Here is a 12,788-nt window from a genome sequence, read left to right as displayed (position 1 = left end):
ATTAGCATGCGAGGTTAAAAGACAACTTTGCCCCCTTGTGAAACAAAAACGATTAAGAACAAATATATACGAGTGGCAACAATCAATATTTGAACAAATAGGTAAAGTAACATGATTGCAAGTTACAAGTTCCATTCAATGACGAGTTGGTTTCCAACATTCTTCTTGGGTGTCTACATAGATTTATTTGCCTATTTGGGGCCGGGGTGTCCCGCCTGCCGCTGAGAACACTGCACGCCCCATACAAATTGAAAATCAATGAACCACGGAATTCAATTTAATATGAAAAGCTATTCGTCTTCTAGTTCCTTTAACATTGCTATTACCTAAATCGAAAACGGTCTATAAAACTACGTCAGTAATAGATTTTTGCATAAAATTTCTCCATTCTTTCTAAAACACTGCGGGCTATATTGAGATTGGTAATATTATGCTCGGCATAAAGTTGTTTAGTGCTTTACCGAGATATTCTTTGTGGTTAAATGAAAATTTATATTATCATTTTTGACATTGATGGGTAAGAACCTTTAACTACCTAATTCTAGTATAAAGTTATACCTACTTGTAATTAAAATTTTACAGTGTTAATACTTTACAATCCTTTTAATAAAATTAGGTAATTATTAGACTGAAATATGAATGGACATAGTACTTAACTGAGATTTCTAAACGTGCATTGAAATCTACACACAATTACATCAGGATAGTATTGATTTGCCGAGAGCTAGCTCCCTAATTAGTGAAAAGTTGGTTATAATATTTTTGTTAATATATATATTAAACTATTTTGTATGAAACAAGTAAAAAACAAAGTTTATAAGGATATCGAAATAGAGTATAGATGCCGGTCGACCCTTTTGACAAAGAGTTTTGTATAATGTGCTTCCTAAACGTAGGATCGCGTTTGTCTCAGCGAGGGATTTGGCCTATTGTGCGGGCTCTCATTATGGTGATATAGTTTGAAACACCGCCCGGTTTCTGCGTGTCCGCGCCGTTGTCCTATTATAAGAGAAAATCGTTTGTTGCTTGTTAGATGTCTGGCTGGCTTATATATTGTTCGTCGTGCTTAGTTGTGAGGTTATTAATAAATACATTATTAATATTGCTGGCGGTATAATTTCAAAATAGATCAATGAAAACTTATTGTCATTAACATTAAACGAGGCAGGTCGTTGATATTAAAATTAAAATATATAAAAAGCCTTTTATTTCTTGCAAGAAGTTACAATGGCAACATGATTCGAAAATTGGAAGGAATATACATTATTATGATAAATAGTCAAAAATGTCATTATGTTTACATAAGTTAAATTTAAAATTGAATTTTTAAATAACAGTAAGAATATTCCTACGAAGCACGAACCCCTTCGCGGGCCTCCACCAGAAAGAGACAGTTAGATCGGTCTTGTGCTGTTAGAGTCTACATTGGGCCAGCAATTTTACTACTGATTATTGTGCCAGAGCTATGCATATTGCAAACGTATAAATCGTTTTTAAGTACTACTCGGAACGAAAGCTTTATTGTACTATTAATCTTTTATTTGGCCGTAATATTAACTAATTAATTCCGTTTATAAATTGTATGTGTAGGTATAATCAGAAGGGTCTTTGATGGTAAAATTCTCAATTATCTATCTTTCATTGCTATTGAATGTCACTATTTACTCCATTTTGTAGTGTACATTGTCAACTTAATACTTGCCAATTAATTACATTTGAGAACACATTTTATCAAAAATGTGTTCTAAATTAATGGAAAAATGTGAAATCGTCAATTATTTCGTAACATTTTGATTACAACAGTATTTTTTTTTCATCACACTTGCTCGTAAACGGTGTCATAGTATACCAACATACTGAGATATAATGAGCTACCGATATTACTAATATTACGGCCGGCATAATAGACTTTTTTTTAAATTACATTGTGCCCATATTGGGCATAATGTGTTTTTTCAAGTAGGTATAAATGAGTTACTACGCAGAACCGAGCTTGCTACGGACTCAAGTGCCAAAAATATGTACACACTACTTTAATGTATGGACAATAAAGTCGTGTTTACATATTTTTGCAAATTGACCGTGTCGATATTTAATACCTTGACTATACATTCATAATTGAGTTTTTAATACAGTTGTTCAAAAAGAGCTACTTTACGAAGTGCTTTAGTGCTTTTTACTTTTCCACTTGTTCCAATTCATGACTACTTATAGTACTTATTGATGAGTGTTAATGTTAGTTTCCTTTAAAAGTCGTAATCAACATAAAAACCTACTGTTAATGTAAAAATAATAAATATAAGCATATTTCATATTTTATTACTTACCTCTTCATCATTATAACACATTTATTTTTTAATATTTAATATTGAAAAACCGGTCTTAATAAGTTTTCTGAATGGAACGGAATAGCTGCCGAAACGCCTGTCAAAGCAGAGGCGTTTTTCCTTACTGCAAGAATGTTTTAAGTTTAAGGCAACATTCGAAATTGTTTTCATACAATTTAAATATACGATACACAAATAATCGTAAATAACGATACTTAGGTAATAATCGTATAATATTTTATATTTACAATTGTTTCTGTCTTATAGACCATGAATAAAAAAGTACTTGTTGTTTTTCCTATTTTTTCGCAACAGTATTAAAAAACGTCGTTCGATACACGTGCGGATATGTCATTCTTTACTCGTCCCGAGTCTTGCCACGCGCCGCAGGCGAGAAAGATATCTCGGTACTCGTGAAGTAATGATATACTTTCCGCACTAGCATCGAAATGTACTATTGTATGGAGCACTTAACGGGACGTGAACAATCCCCATGCAAAGAAATGTTTCATTTATGAACCCAACCTTACAAAGTAATGATTAATGAAGAAAATTGTAGCGTATTTAATTTTATTAGTTGATCTAAGTATAACTTTTTTTTTACAATTAGATACTTTTATTATCAACTTACTATACACACTCGTCAGATTCAACACATTACAATAAAACCGAAGTTTAATATAAACGTATGCTAAAATAAAACTTAAAAAGAAAAATACTATATCGTATAAAATAAACGGATTGGTAATTGAAATAATGCCACTGCTTTTATTTCAAGAAAAAAAAATGCTCGTGTTATTTTCCTATACCCTCAGGTAATTTGCTCTGTCGCTAACAGAACAAATGCTTTTGTATTAGCTTTCTTTGATGTTTCAGCAAGGGTAAACAGAACACTGAGAAATCCGCGCGTATATAAATAACCTATTTTAATTGCGTACCTAGATTAGATACCGGCTGCTTTATCTAGTAATTTCTGAACAAACAATTTGTTTGTTAAAGATTGGTCAAGTGCGAGTCAAGCTGGATTTGTACATATTTGTGGGAGATATGAAACGCTCTGGCGCATGATATTATTTTATAATAGATATCGTGAACATCATCTGTCGTATTATGATGGTCTAAAATGATATTTTGTAATAAAGTCGTAGGTTTCACAAAATTCACGTTACTTTCCAGTTAGGCTCAGACACCGATTTTGCAGTATACTTAGATCACTGAGCGGACTAGCCATACCATAGTACGAAATTACTTATGTGTCTATGTGCATGAGCACATTTATTATGTTTAAATAAACCAGCGTGTATGTTAATTACATAGCGTGGTCAGTCGTTATATTCGAAAAGAAGTTACTGACAGTAGTTTTGTGATACCACAGTTATTACTGATTTTACTTTTTCTCATTTGCATGTCTGCAGACTTTTTTAATGAGCCTAAAATCGATGTGTTTGTGATTTTTATCAAAGATTTCCGATTGCTGCCATCCGACTGCATCATCCGTTCCATGTTAGCATTAATATTGCATTGTCATCGGAATGATTGTAGTACTCCAAATTTAAACTGAATCAGATACCAGTAAGAGGTTCATATTGTGCCACCCTGGACCGTAGCCGGCCCAAAATATGACACTTATAGCGTTGCCCCGTTGAATTGTCAAGAAGATCTGTTGTACCAGGTACAATACGGAGCAGGGAACGCAACCCCTATCCCTAAATAATCTAATTCCCAGGCAAAATCTATAATAATTATATGTCAGATTCCTTAGCCTCTGCGCCCCAAGATCCTGCAGTCTCTGCCGCCACTGGTACCAAGTCATATACTCGTATTGGTTCCAAGGCAGAGTACTTTGTAAGCTTCTGCTTATTTTTTCTATGGTAGTGATTCAATTATATACTTAACAGTATTGCTTGTTTTTTAGGGTTTCTTAGTCACCTAGAAACCCTTATAGTTTCGCCATGTCCGTCTGTCCGTCCGTCCGCGGCTTTGATCCGTGATCGTTTGTGCTAGAAAGCTGCAATTTGGCATGGATACATAATTCATGCATGGCGACAGAACGGTAAAATAAAAACTACAAATTTTTTTTTTAGGGTAGGTACCATCCATACAAAATGATAACCCCTTTAACTTTTTAACCATGTTTTCAAAAAATATGCAATTTAAAGATTAGTAAATATTTTGTATAAAAACTATAGCTAACATGATCGGTCCAACCGTTTTTGAGTTATTGCAAAAAAATCTTCTCTTCTTAGTAAAAAACGTACAAAGCGCTGCGAAGGTAGAGGTACACTCTTATGCTTGTAATGTACCTACATGACTACTACTTGACTATGATACTTATTAATTGCCCCTGTTTGGCAGGTTCTGGCAGAATGGTAGTTAACTACGAAACCTTACACTATGCATGGCCCCATGGCCCAACATACTCGTGGCCGATCATTTTTTTATTATTTCAATAGATCATGCATATTTTACGTTGCATAAGGTGCTGTCATGTGTCAATGGGATATTAGGAATTCGGCATTTCTTGATTTTTAAAACAAAAATGGCACAGAGTACCCACATTTGCATTGATACGTATGTAGGTATTTATTTAGTCGTTTCTGCACGGTAATATGGTGTTTAGATATAAAGGAAATATTGAGATCCTTCAATATCTGGGTATTTAGGAAATCCTTTTGGAATCCTCAGAATAAAAAGCTATCTCGGCGCTCTGAGTCCTTTCAAAGTTTTTCGAAGAGACTCGTTAAGAGGGGGTTCCTGTGGAGACAGGACACAGAAAGGCTGTAGCTTCCCCGCTCAACGCATCAGTCTAACAATCCATCTAGTAATCATGCCAGCTTCTGTATCATGTACAGTCAACCAATTTGAATCCTAGGCCGTACATATATCTATGAAATATATTTTACATTGATATTTTCTAAAGTTGAAATTATGTAATTACTTTGATGTTGTCATTGTTTAGAATTGAAATGCAAACGAAGTAAACATAACGTACTTACCCAATGTCTCAAACGAGAGTATGAAATCCTCCCCATATGTTTGGTTTGGCGTTTATTTCGCCCTCTCTATCTTAGTTTTACGTCTAAAGTGGGTATCCCTTAATTAAATGTCATATTATTCCGTCAAGTAAGGACGCCGTCATTCCCGGCGCCTCCGTTTGATATTCAAGGCATGAACTGTGTGGCAATTAGACTCCAATAATTACTATGTTAATTACAGGCACTGTTCTTGTTTCGCGTCATCGTAATTCTGTGTTGTTTTATATATAGACTCAACTCGTTCTCAACCAAAGTTGCGCTAATTAGTAGGTGTGGTTAAGATTAGAGAGCAAATAGTTATCTCGCACTTGTACAGTAATGAACTATAACAGAGTATACTTGAGTACAAGGAAATATTGGAGAAACTTTTACCTAGACTGATTTAAATGCATGTAGTTGCGTTTCGGTGAAGAAATACATTATGAGGAAACTGTCGCCTTGTTCTATCACCCAGTTCTTATGGTAATTTTTGGTCTCCATCATTAAATGCTGTAATAATATCATAATGTATGCACAATGGGCGGCACGAGGATATAATAAATACTTTATTCATTTTCTTTCTTAGGCTAGATTTTTTACAATTTGCGGGTATGAAAAAAGATGTAACGGCCGACCTGAGTGGCATCATTAGAGCTATATGCTCTAGGGGTGGAAGTGAAACATGCATAAGACGCAAGTTGTCCCAGTGGCTGTTAACAGCCAGTGTTGTCCTTAAGCCATCCCAGATGTCACTTTTTGTGGGAGTGTTTGGGAGGGTTATATTTCGCTAATTTGTAGGACATCTACGAGTTGGCTTCGGCTGCGCGCATTCCTCCCAAAGCTCTGGAACACAATTTTTCCGTGATGGGGACTGTTCCGTAATAATGTCAAAATATTAATTATATAGGTAGTGGCGGCGGCACTCAATGTTAGGATTTTATATATTTAAAAAAAACCTAGCCGTAGAAAGAGTAACCAAGTACATAAGTACATAAATAATACATACAATAATCATGTAACAGCTGAGCATAGCCGTACAGTCATAGGTTTCAAAAAGGTACGCCGTATGGTACCGATATCAGGTTGTATCGTTAAAGCTTGTGAAATATGACAACTTGACTATAATATCGTTGAAGTATAACCTTTTTAGGTAGGGGAGCTGTGCAGGATCTATCTAATTTGTAGTCATAAAACACAACTTTTCAACCGACTTCAAAAGCGGAGGAGCTTATCAATTCCACCATTTTTTTTGTATGTTTGTTACCTCAGAACTCCGTCATTCTTCACATGTTGGTTCCATTTTTGTCCAATACAGTTCTGATGATGGGATCCATATGGAATAACTCCTCAAATCTTAGAGGCATATATTAGATATAGTGAGTTTTGAATGTTTTTTAATGTTAAGTTTGTTAAGCGTTTTTCTTTGAACCTTTGAACCATCATCATTTTTGTCAAGGTCCAGTTCTTATGATGAGTTCCATGAATCGAAGGAACTCCTTAAATCTCGATGGATTCAGATCTAGACTTTGAAACGAAACGTGACATGACTATTTGGGCAGACAAAAACGAACAAATAATTTGTTCAGGAGTCCTGCAGAATGCTGCGTCATTTAAAACAAAAATTATGAGCTAAAAAACCGATATAGTGCGAGTTCGTTTTACTCGCGCACCGAGGGTTCCGTACAAACCAAGTGCAACTTTTGAATTCTCTCGTGTAACTATAAAAGCGAAAGACTTTTGATCAGAAGTACCTATACTAAGTATAATTACAGCGCCATCTATTGGCAAATTGTCTAACTAATTTGCGCGGCCTAATGTTGGTTTTTCAAGGATAATTCTCGATCATAATTATGAACCGATTTCAAAAATTGTTTTTTTTATTTGAAAAAAGGTGTCTTTAATATATTCTCATAGAAAGTACAAGTAACAAAATAAACACACGAAATGTTGGTTAAATTGCAAACTGAATTTGGAAAATCTTTTTGTTACTTAAAAAAAGTTATCAAGAAAGTTATCTGATTATATTTTTCCTGTAAAATTTATATTAATGGTAAACATTTTATAATTTTTTTTTCGGTAAACTTCGGAGATTAGGGGGAGGGGAAGTATGATATTTCCTTTCCTTCAAAAAAATTTTTTTTCAGTAATATACCAATAGAAAAAAAAAATTGTATGTGCAATTTAAGATCTTGACAATGATACCCCACTGGACCTAGGTCCAGTGACTAGTCACTAGACGTTGAAATTTTGCCCCCTCTTCATATTAGGCATTTTCCATAGTTAATAAAAAAATATTGTTTCAATGTTTCTGGGTTAGCGTTGTTCATAACTATTCCAAATTTCAAATCGATAGCTTAAGCGGTTCTCGAGATATTTAGCGATGTGACACACAGACGGACGGACGGACGGACATCAGAGTCGCACCATAGGGGTGCCGTTTGTACCTCTTTGGTACGGAACCCTAAAAATGGAAATATAAACCTTTGAAACAAAAAACTTACTTATAAAAGGATAAAATAAAAATATCCCTTTTATACGCGCTTGCTACTGATACTTATGTTTGAAGTCTGCGACAAGCCAAAAAGTTACAATACTGGTCAATAATACTCCAAAACGACTAATTGGCATCTTTATTTCCTTTTTATCGCACCACACCAGGGTCAGCATGTAATACGACAGTGTGTTAATGCTTTTAAGATTTTGCTTGGCACTAATTTCAAATATTTCAGTTGCCAGCGCATATAAAAGGAATAATATTTTATTTTATCCTGTTTGAAGCCGGGGTTTCTAAAGGTTAATTCTATTAGATATAAAATTTATAAACCATTTACCTCGCTACTGTTCTGACGCAGCAATAAGTTGGAATATACAAGTACGAAATACATTGTATTGCCTGCTATTCATAAAGTGTATCCGTGGACTCGAGGCCGAGGACAATGTTAGTGCATAGTATAAATCAAAGCATGGGATTGCACGTCGCGCAGCAACTTAATCTCACCTGCAATGTTGCTGGTATACATCATGCTTTATTACCGGGCTGCGCGTTGTTAGAAGATTGTCTATGGCTTGAACAAGACACATGATATCGTTCTATAATGTTAGAGGGCTTACAACAACCCGAGGGCGCTGGAGCCTTATATGTAATAATATTAATGGAAGGAGATTAATTTTCTGACAAAACTGAGTAAGAGTTTGTGGCAATTTTGTTGTAGGTGAGTCCTTGCTTATATCTGTTTCTATAAAAATGTTTTATTTGTTTGTTTTTTGAACTGAAGCTTTTTAGGCGGCATCTCAAGATTCGGCGATAAGTTAATAAAAATGGAGAGTAGCTATATGGCTATATGTACCTACCTAGTGTTCCAAGGACGTGTAAGCGACTCATATAGCCTATGATGTCCGAATACACACATTAAAATATATAAACGAAGAGTCAATTGAATAGATTCAGTTAGAAAGTCCGAACCCTATTATTCTGCGATTTTGTCAATTAGCTAGATGTATGTAATACTGTTGCCCGCGACTTTGTCCGCGTGGAATCTTATCTTTAACATTTTACATCTTTAGTAGGTAAGTACCTGTAATTTTCATATCCCAGCAATGTTGAAATTACTTTTCTTTTGTTGCAAACTGTATGAAGTTTTAAGTCAGATTAAGATTAAGAGAGAGTAAAATTTTGATGTTGGTTGCTGTAATTCAACATGAACATATTTCAATAAATGCAGCAAAAAATAGCAGTTGATTTAGAATTAGATGAACAAATACTGACTTAAGGAAATTAGAAAGACCATTGTCAATCGTTGGCAGAGCCACAAATCACAGAGATCAGATACATAGTCAATAATAAGGTATTACATAGCTGCAGTAGAGGTCTAAATAATTCATTGTTTGGGCGACGGTTTGATGCAAAGTTTAACTTTTAGCTGGAGCTTTCCGGTAGACTGAAACTTAAATAGTTGACGTTGTTTATGTCCAAAATATCTAAGGAAAACATATACATATTTAGTGTGTAAATAGTTTAATGTATAGTAAAATATCCTTGGAAATAAGGTCAAAGAGGCGAAACATATTTTTGATAGAAGTAAGTAGGTTATATTTCACGTAAAATTTAAGAGCATAAGGAAGACAGAAAATTATGAGTGGAGGTAGGATTTAAGCTCCAGAAATATCAGTATTTTTATTATCATAATCACCGTAGAACTACGGTATATACTACGTTTGCAGTTTCACCCTGAGGTGCTAAAATAACCAGGTTTTTAACAGAACTAACCCTGGAACAGGCCACATAAAATTGGCCGTGTGAAAAGCAATCCTCCCTTAAGTTGATGCCTGCTAACTTTAATGTTTCGCCTTGAGATTTATTTATTGTCTTTGTAAACAAAGCTTTAGGGGAAACTGTATTCTTTTAAACTGAAAAGGATAGTCGGATGGTATTAGTGGTATGCGTGGAATAAATACCGACTCCCCTTTAGCTGATTATGCCTCTATAACATTTCTGTGTTGGCTAAGAATTCGTAACCTTGTGCCATTACACAGCTTCAATCACTTTGTTGTCCGTCCGTCCGTCTGTCTGTCTGTCAAGACCCTTTTTCTTAGGAACGCGTGGAGGTATCAAGCTGGAATTTATATCAAATACTCAAGTCCCTTGGAGCTGTGAAAAAACAAACTTCTAAGCCAAGGCAATCAAAAGATACAGCCGTTTATGCCGCAAATTTTCGACACTCGCAAGGGAATCAAAACCTACAGGGTCCTTCCTGTGAACTCAGAATCTTGAAATTTGGTACAAAGCAACCTCTTATAGTACAGATAAAGGAAAAATTGCGAAAACCGTAAATTTTTAGATACATCATATAATAAAACTATTTTTAATAATTGATATGACTCGATTGTCGTGATGGGTGAACTTTTACTTATATACCTACAGGTTTGTGCGGAACCCTCGGTGTGCGAGTCCGACTCGCACTTGGCCGGTTTATTTTATTTTACAATAACCGATTAGAAGTAATGTAGGGACGCCCGACCGGAAACAGACGGGCTGCCGATCGCGTGCTGCGTTCATTCAGCCCAAAAATGAACCGGTTAGAATGAGATAATATTGTCAAAATAATCGGTGAAAATCGATCTCTGTATTCCCTATCGGTCATAATTTTATCTACCTACTTCATTTCCCTTTAGCTAGCACCATATATCTATATAATTTAATATAATATATTTTTTATTTGAAGACCGGATGGAAGCTGGACAGATTGAAGAACTAGTGGCTGAACCTAACATTATGGGAGAAAGTAAAGCCCACAGACTCCGTTGGTTGGGCTACCTTGAGGGAATGGACGAAGATCGGAACGTAAAAAGAGCGTACCTGGGTCGCCTTGCAGAAGGACGTCCTATCGGACGCCCTAGGTATCGCTGGAGCGACATGGTGGAGGCGGATCTGCGCGAGCTTCGAGTCGACAATTGGCGAGAGGTCGCACAGGACCGAGAAAAGTGGCGGTGTCTTGTGTCGGACGCCAAGTCTCATTTTGGGTCGCTGAGCCAACGAAGTAAGTAAATAAGTATTTTTTATTTGTATAGTACTTATATTATTTTGTTTCGTGTGCATCCTGTGCTAGATTTTTCAAACCTATTCATTAAAATATATTTATTACCGCTAACTTAAGGTACGACCGCCTATTACGAGTACCTACTTAGTTGGTACCTCTATCTATGCTATTAATAACAACTATCAGGGTACAATATTTATTTATTGCGTGATTTTTAAAACTTGGAATTAGAATAAAAACAGCGAAGCTGAAATACGAAATCAATTGGCTGCGGCCCGCGACTTCGTCTGCGTGGGATAATAATAATGATGATGATAATTGATAAGAAATATCCTATGGCCTCAACTATTTCCATACCAAATTTTATCTAAATCAGTTAACCGGTTTAATCGTAAAGAGGTAACCGACATACAGGCAGAGTTACTTTCGCATTTATAATATTAGTAGGGATTAACATAATACAATTTAGGGTTTACGAGTAGTACTTGGGAGAGCAGACATATATACACATCCCATTATGCCTTCTTGTCTCGTTAATGGAATATCGACTTCATATTAGGTGTGTGTAATGTAGACAAGAAACCGTACAAAATCAGGAAACATTATAAATACATATGCTATTTAAATTTTTCATCGTAATTACCCGTTATAATTTATTTAGGGTAAACGTTGCGGAGGCAAAATTATTGCTTTATGAAATTCTGGCTGTTTGTAGATGGCGGCCGGTCTGATTAAACATAACTGTTTTCCTAACTAAGTTCGCAAAAGCTAGACACAAATAATATAACTAATAAAAATCGTTTCATATATTATATATAGTACAAAATTTGAAATCATACATAAATAAAAATACCTACATGATATTTAAGTAGAAAACTTTTAAGTAGGATATCAGCTACGAAATAATAGGTTTTTGGAGACCAGAAATTTTTAGTATATTAATTTATTTACTTAATTTATTGTTTATTAGAACAAAACGTTACAATTTCAGGTTAAAACAAAGCTCCATAAAACTACATTTGAGCTCACATCACGGAGCACTGGTGTTTCGGACATTTGTGAGGCGTGCACGGAGACGCAGCCAGCACGTAGGGGCCCTTTTGACACTTTAATGAGATGTAAGGGGTACACCGAGTGGATGCTTCAGCTGCCCTTGTCCGCGTCATAGGGTTCACGTGGAGGCAGCACAAGCCAGGGTGTGAGGTGTATTTAGAGTAGATAGAATCTAAAATGAACAAGGCTATTGGGTGATAGCGATGGACTAAATACTAGGCTATATGATAAATACGCGTGCCTAATAAAACGGTAGGTATGGTGTGCAATTTTATTTCTGCCAGACGGTGACTCACTCCCACAAGATGTGATATAGTCTAGCCTGTTTTTTTTTTAAACTATTAGTTTTAGAAAACGGCTTTTTAGATATTCAAAATTATCTATGTTAGTTTTAAACGACAGAGCATAGCAGTCAATGCCATAACTAATAATCATTAATAGACTCTACTAAATAAGTATAATAACAAATAAATTAAAATTAATGTACTGTCAGCACGTTAATTTAATGAGTTCGCATACATTTTCGTTTATATTTGTTGACTTATGTATTTTGAGTACTTGAATTGTTCAACAATTTTGCGGTATAAAGTACCTGGACTTTATACCGCGAAATTATTGAACGGCTACTCAACACTGCTCGGCGCTCGCGCGCTTGAGCGCTATTGGCCCAAGATTCAAAAATGGCTGATCACTAGGCCTATGTAAATATTGCGTCATACGCGTTGTCACTGTAGTTTTCGAGAAATTTGACTTGTTTCAGTCATAACGTGTTTCAAGTGTCTACCTTTGTCGTCTTAGACAAAGTACCAGGTTTTTATTATTGTGAAAGCAATTAAAGCTATGGCTGAAAACGAATG

At 35.4% G+C, this 12,788-nt stretch overlaps 1 protein-coding gene across 1 annotated transcript; it reads left to right on the top strand.

The window, feature by feature from the left end:
- Nucleotides 1-402: 402 nt before the first annotated feature.
- Nucleotides 403-11,210, top strand: LOC133534706 (uncharacterized). Its single transcript, XM_061873941.1, has 2 exons — nucleotides 403-517; nucleotides 10,564-11,210. The coding sequence occupies exons 1-2, from the start codon at nucleotides 514-516 to the stop codon at nucleotides 10,884-10,886; spliced, it is 327 nt and encodes a 108-aa protein (XP_061729925.1). The 5' UTR covers nucleotides 403-513; the 3' UTR covers nucleotides 10,887-11,210.
- The last annotated feature ends 1,578 nt before the right edge of the window (nucleotides 11,211-12,788 follow it).

The sequence above is a fragment of the Cydia pomonella genome, chromosome 2 (assembly GCF_033807575.1).
Source record: "Cydia pomonella isolate Wapato2018A chromosome 2, ilCydPomo1, whole genome shotgun sequence".
In the NCBI taxonomy this organism is placed as follows: domain Eukaryota; kingdom Metazoa; phylum Arthropoda; class Insecta; order Lepidoptera; family Tortricidae; genus Cydia; species Cydia pomonella.
The sequence above is the reverse complement of the archived record's forward strand: the minus strand, read 5'-3'. Positions and strand labels throughout refer to the sequence as shown.